Source organism: Lytechinus variegatus, chromosome 14 (genome assembly GCF_018143015.1).
Source record: "Lytechinus variegatus isolate NC3 chromosome 14, Lvar_3.0, whole genome shotgun sequence".
In the NCBI taxonomy this organism is placed as follows: Eukaryota; Metazoa; Echinodermata; class Echinoidea; order Temnopleuroida; family Toxopneustidae; genus Lytechinus; species Lytechinus variegatus.
In genome coordinates this window covers 21,886,403-21,893,548 of record NC_054753.1, presented here as the reverse complement: position 1 = coordinate 21,893,548, position 7,146 = coordinate 21,886,403, and the positions used below count along the sequence as shown (strand labels likewise).

Sequence of the window (7,146 nt, the reverse complement as noted above, 5' to 3'; positions counted from 1 at the left end):
TTTTTTTAATCATTACCGATATATTTATTTCCTCTGAGTCACCCATCAAAGTAATAACTGAACACCACAGCTTCTATCCAATCCTTGCCATTGAAGATTCTTTGCCAAACGATACTGAATACAGAAGAGGAAATAAAAAAAAATAGGGGGCTAAACACAGATTAGCTCCATGGTAAAAACATGGGCAAAACAAGAAGGTTTCCAGCTGCCCAGTCACGGCTAATGCAGAACAAATTTTCACACTGCGTTCTATGGTTGAAAAGTGCTAGGGATGCCTGATGAAGGTAAACCAGCATGGAGACAGTTTGCAGAAGTCCAGTCTAGAGGTTATATGGTCATAGATGATATTTTCCGCACCACCTCATGTAAGACAGTGTCTGATCTCAGCAATTCTGTGAAGCTGGTAATATGCAGATTGGCAGACATGTGATGTGAGTTTCTTCATGCTCATTGTTCTATCAAAGACTACGCCAAAATATCTTTACTGGAGATATATAGCTTCCTCACCTATTAAGACTGGAGTTGTAGTCATAATAATTACGCATATGGAGATGACAGAACAAGTTTACTTCGCTTTTAATCGTTAAGCTTCAAGAAGTTGACCTTCATCCAACATCGAATCCTCAGTGGCAGCACCAACAACAGCAGCTGCACGAACCTCTGTATCTTTAACATTTGGATCAAAAGTGAGGTATACAGCTGGATGTCATCAGCATAAAAGTGTACACCAAGACCAAGTTGCCACATTATAGAGCCAAGAGGAGTGATGTACAGTTTGAAGAACAAGGGACCAAGGACAGACCCCCAAGGAACTCCATAGCAAAGGATAGTAACAAAAGACTGCATGTCAGTGATGAATACAGCTTGTCCTCCTGTTGGCAAGGTAAAGGGAAAGCCATTGGAGTGCAGAATCATCAATCACTGTCAGTCTCCCAAGAAGAATGACATGTTCAGTGGTACCAAAACCGGTTGACAAGTCAAACATAACCTAGGCAACTGCTTTCTTCATAGAAAGAGATCTCCTGGCTCTACAAAGAAATTCTTGACCTAGACTTTGATGGTTATATCTCAGACTCGCATGCAGCCTATCAGAGCCGGGTCAGCTATTGGATGCTGTTGGGTTTAATACCGATCAAAGGAAGTGGATTAATAATAACCTACATGAACACCGAACATGTCAGGAACCCACCATCCTCTGAAAGATATCTTCGTTATCAATTAGAAGTAATCTATCTTATGAAGATATGAATATGTGTGAATATTAGAAGTTCGATAAATGGCCAAGGGGACATTACATAATTCACTGCGGTATTGAAAGATACACTCCGAGCATTTTAACACCTGAAACAAGATCTGGTCAGACAGCAGATTCTCTCTCAAGACAAAAGTTTAGGTTTTCTCTATGGATCTGTGACATAAGAATCGGACATATCTCAAGAACACAAACACGATGACTTCGATACCAACTGCCTCCGCAGAACACTTGTGCTAAATTGATTTGATTTCAACAATTTTATAATGAGGCTGTCCTATCAATCAAGCCATCCAATGGAACACCAGCTCGATGATAACTGACAGTGATCATTCAACACCCCGAAGGTGTATCAAGCTGGGGGAAGCCGGATGCCTATTAAGTGGGATGAAGCGGCAATCCTTGATAGGAAAGGTGCAGTACTGCATTGGAAAAGATTTATTATGGAGATGCACATGTAATCAGTTAATGAAGTCCAATTATCAAAATTTGTTATTAAAATTGTATATATTGTGATCCTCGATGATTCTCCAATAAAAATATAATTAAAAAAAAAAATTGTTATTAAAAGGACATGCAGTGACTTATTCGTTGTGGAACTTTAGAACACCATAGTCTGGCTTTTAAATCATTTAAAACGGTCTAATCGATAGACAAAATGAGACATTAGATGGTTTATAAATATGTGGGTTCAATTCTGAGAATTTTTTTTCAAAATTGGAACAATTTGACAAGCATAATGGAGAACACACAAGACATTTCATTTTCAGCAGACTGTTTTCACTTCTTTTTGCTAAAGAAAAGCACACTGAATTTATATTATATATACATGTATGTGTAATGAGATTCTGTTGGTCGGGGAACATAACTACTCCAAAGGATATTAAATGCGACTGATTGACTATTAAGAGTTGAGATTTACAGTACTGTCATGATTCAGATTTAATAATCCATCATCTAAAACTGTAAATACGAATGAATTGAATGATATCATTCAATTCATTTTATATTTAAAATTTAAGCAATTAATAGTGACATTCCCTTGAATACAGATAGGTTCATGAAATTCGTTGGATCACCACCAGTGTGCTTTTAAAATGCGAAGGCCCTCCCTGCAGGAATTTACCTTTGTATGCAGATGTCAGTGTGAGAGTCAGTGCATCTGTTAATGCCCATGGATACATACGAATACAAACAATTTGTAAAAATCATTGAAACTTATTATTTTCTGCCATTGATAATCAATACTTTGACAGATCCCATGACAAAACATGCACGAAACAAATGGCACAAAATGCAAAGAAATACATAAGAAATTCATAAACAATAAAATACATTAATATTCACTGTGGTATTATATTCTAAGGGGCATACAATCATTTATAATGATGCAAATACTATTTGTACCAAAAATATAAATATTTGAGCTGAAATTATCAAATTAAAGCATAATGATCCAAAATATGCATAGATCTGCATAATTAATTAGCCGGAAACAAAAATAACAATTTTTCCCGAAAGATATACGTATGTATGCATGATTTTGCAGTATTCATGTCTGTGAAAGCAAATATGAGTAAAGAACATTGTCAAAATAATATTCTGAATTATCAATTTGGCAGCCATTTCGTTTAGGCAAATTAGGTGGTCAAAACATGAGAAATTAGCTTGGGAACCGATCCTATCAGATTCAGCATATTTGAATTGTGTGAAATAGTCCGGTTCCCAACTTTTACCCCAAAATGCTTCTTAAAGTTTATACAGGCCACTTTTTCCAGAATGGCTCTAGTCTATCAGGTATGTCTGGCCTCCTCACAATTTTCGCCTAAAACCCTGGAGCTGAGCAAAAGGTTAAGCTTGAATAGGCCCATTCTTCAGCACTTTCCTATTTACATGGATACATCCACAATACGGCCTATCGAATTTTGGCGTCTTTTGTGTTCCCCGGCCCCGGCGCATAGCTATTGTGTATCATTACGTAACAATACATTTTGATGTCGTTTGTGACGTATCTACTTGAGTAGTGTGCTGCGCACGCAACGCAAATGCTGCCCAACACACAAGACATATCCATACACTGTTGTTATACTCCATTGTACATACCTGAGATAAAATGGAAAATGTTTCTTACGAAGACTTCAGATAAAACCTGAAAATGACAATTTATTAACCGAGGAGACCTGGGATATTATATTTTTGGAAACAATGCAGTTTTGGTAAGTCTTTTTTTTTGTGGTAAAATTCATAAAATTACCATAATGGACGACATTTTTTTACGATGAAGAACTTTTGTGCATTTTACTTTCTCCGTTTGTCTAATAATAACGCATCTGTCCATTTTGTAGGTATATAGTCTTACACCAGAAAGGCCGCAACACCTTCACAAATATATCAACATGTTCAGGATCAAAACAATCAATTGTAGTTAGGCCCTAATTATCGGTTAAAATTGCCATCGATGAGAATTGAGAAGTACAGGACTCTGTCCATTTTAAATGAAAAAAATATGGCTTCAGTTTGAAAGGCATATCTAGCAAAATATAATCATAAATACATTTTAAAAGCCTTTTTACAAGAATCTCAATCCCTTAAGGTTGTTTGATGACATTAAATAAGACATGATTTGTGATTAATGCTTGCAAGACAAAAGTTTCAGATCTCAATATGAACAATAAAACGAGAGGGACAGATACTTCCTGTGTAAAATAAAAAAAAATCCCATTAGAACTTTAGTATTGAAAATTGATTTTTCGATCTTATTTTAAATTTGTTTATCCGTTTAATCATCTACAATAATAATGTAGTATTCAAAGACTGATATGAAGATATAGCATATTGACTAAAAATCTGTTGAACTGCAGTGTATGTGTGCTGAAAAAAATCTTTATTATTATATCTATAGACAGAATAAAATTGTCCGATATAAAAAAAAGAAATATCATTGTTGCAAGACTTCAGAAATGCAAAGAATATGAATTCATGGTTACGGTATATGTCTTTGCCATATTTCATGTTGTTGTTGTTGTTGTTGTTGATATTTCATAATAAATCATAAATAAATAAGATTGATAACGACGATCCATTCATTCTTCATCTCAATAAGTACATACATACGGACCAGGGGCGACGCCATATGATAATCCTATTTTTCATGGGGGTGGGGCAATTAAGAGGCCTCATGTGACGCCACTTTGTCTAAATTCAATTATAGAGGTATAATATATACAACGTAAGCCCCATTTTACTTCATAAAAAAGCCGGATAGCATTTGTTTATCAGTTTACCATGTTTACTAACTATGCAGCCAATTAAAAATGAATGATTTCGGTAGCTATATAATAAACTGTTATTGCATATTCAATATTGAAAGTTTTTTAAACCAGTCCCGGCCTGGCCTCTCTTTTGAATCTTATCCACCCCCTTCTTCATTTCTCTAGCTCCCTCTTCTGTTTTTTTTTTATTTTTTATTTTTTTGGAAATTCATAAGGGTTGCCTGCCCATTTCCCTTCGTGGCGTCACCTCCACATACATGTACAATCATGCATGTGTCCATTGCACATACATGTACATGTATGTATTACAGAGGCACTATATAACCCAAATGGTATGCAGCAAATAGGTATTCGATGAAAGACAGTAATAAAATCCACTCTCCTAGCTTCGATTTCATCTTGGCAGACTGCTATAGCTGGGGAAATACATGTATAATTATTGAAGGCATCTATCCCCAGTAAAGGGGACGAAGAACCTACGGGCATATGACCCCCCCCCAAAAAAAAAATAGAAGAAAAGTTGTACAACCAAGACCAAAATAAGGGAAAATGGGAGAGAAAGGGGGGGGGGGGGAAGAGTGTACTTTATGGTATTATTCTTTGTTTATTTTGCAAAATCTATAATAAAAGTAGAGTTTCACTTTAAAAGGTCAACTTCGATTTGTGCCTATAGCTCGAGACGTATTTCAAATTTATTTCCCAAAGGCTATACAATTTATTTATCACTGTACCCCCACCCGTTAAACAATTTGTTCATGGCAATGAAGAAGTTATTAAGCAGAAACAGCAATCATAATTGTACCAAGCACACAGTTCTTTGTTTTATTTTTCATCCGATCATAAAATTAATCAAGAAGTTCACAAGGCCTATATAATAATGAAAGTATCTTCAAGCTCACATATTAGGTACTATTTTTGCACATACAATACACCCCCACTTCGTGCTGGTCCTCTCTTCTTCCTAGTTCGATGTAATTTATCTGTTCACTGATATTTTGATGTTTACATGATTATTTACACAGATTCGGGGTCCCCAATATCAATTGAAAGAGTGTTCACAACTACCATCTGATCCCGTTGAGATTTCCAGTCACCAAGTAGCGAGAAAATGAGGGAATATTCCTCCGCGGTTCTTCTTATCGTCACCGTTATCATCGTCGACCTCGTCTCGGTGACGAGCGCGGCAACGCACGCCACCAACATTAGCAGCAGCTCGGTGGGCAAGAGCAACGCAGACCTAACATGGATTGTCCCCAGTGACCTCTCCCAAGCCAGTTATTACGTTCTTTACGTCCTCGATGAGGGCCTCAACGTCGTCCTCAACGAAACCATCGATGACGTCAACTCAGCAACATACTCCCTCACCCAACTGACCTTCTCCACGTACTACAACGTGACAATTTACACGCACGACGCAACAGACGATGCTATCGGCAGTGACACGATTTTGTTCGTAACCGACTACGACCCGCTCAATTTCCGCGCTCTGTGCGCCATTGGCGTAGTCGGTGCTCTTATTCTCATCCTCATCGTGGTCAAATTGGCGGGAAAGATTTGCAACCCCGACAAGGGTGCCGACAAATGGAAGCAGGAAATCTTGGAGACCAAACAGAAGGAGAGAGAAGATAGGAAGCGGAAAATGCAGGCGAAAGGAGGATCGAGAGCAGATCTTGATGACGAAGGTCTTGCATGATGATCAATACCAATTCATGATCGATTTCCCATTTTCTCTGCTCTGTCCAAATTCACTGTATGATATTTATTTTAAAGACTATAATGTTTTCCGGTCTGATTTTCACTCATTGCAACGATTACAAAATCAGAACGCCAACTATTTTTTTGCGACACCTTGTTCTTTTGTGTAAAATAAGAGACAATCAAGCTTAATAACATGAATGATAATTAAATGAAGATGCAACAGCTGTCGTGACAATTTTCGATGCAGTACTTGAAAGAAACAAAGAATACCGATACTGCAGTACGTACCGTCTGCAGTGGTTGACATAAGAAATGAATATGAAAACAGTGAGCTTTATTTTTTAAGTGAGTACCCCTTTTCCCATTTCAGAATATTTGTGTGGATTTTTATCAGAGGCGGAGAGCTTCTGAGGAAACTTCTGAAAAAAAAAATTGATACCTGTTTTCTGTGCTCCCCTCTCCTTTGTTTAGATCCTTAAATCATTATCTAGGCCTACATGTATAATACTTCGCAGGTATTCTTTTTTAATTGAATACTAACATTAGATAACTGTTGAAAAAAAAACAGGGACCACTTTACACCATAATAATGTTTCATTATTTTCCTGCATAATTTTTAATCGGATTTGCAATATATTTACATTCTATTAATCAGTTCAGTGTTTTATATACAAGAGTCCTCAAGTCAAGCTTCTGTTTTCGCTGTCTGAATGTCTGCGTTTTACTACATTGAATGTATTTACCAATACCATATGACTCTATAATTTTGCCCCCTTTTCCCGATATTCGTTTTCATATTTTACTAACTATTTCTCCTTTTAATGACCAACATATTAGTATGAATACATTTGTAAACATAGATTATGGAGAAGGAATTGTCAATTTATTTTCAAAATTATATACATGTCAATTATATTATATGTC

General features: G+C 36.5%; 1 protein-coding gene across 1 annotated transcript; it reads left to right on the top strand.

The window, feature by feature from the left end:
- Positions 1-3,298: 3,298 nt before the first annotated feature.
- Positions 3,299-6,943, top strand: LOC121427617. The gene is made up of 2 exons (XM_041624112.1): positions 3,299-3,468; positions 5,547-6,943. Exon 2 carries the CDS (start codon positions 5,633-5,635, stop codon positions 6,215-6,217), a length of 585 nt encoding a protein of 194 aa, XP_041480046.1. The 5' UTR covers positions 3,299-3,468; positions 5,547-5,632; the 3' UTR covers positions 6,218-6,943.
- Positions 6,944-7,146: the final 203 nt, after the last annotated feature.

Bases quoted from the DNA above. Each gene is read 5' to 3' on its own strand.
- LOC121427617 (XM_041624112.1), top strand. From the start codon at position 5,633: ATGAGGGAATATTCCTCCGCGGTTCTTCTTATCGTCACCGTTATCATC.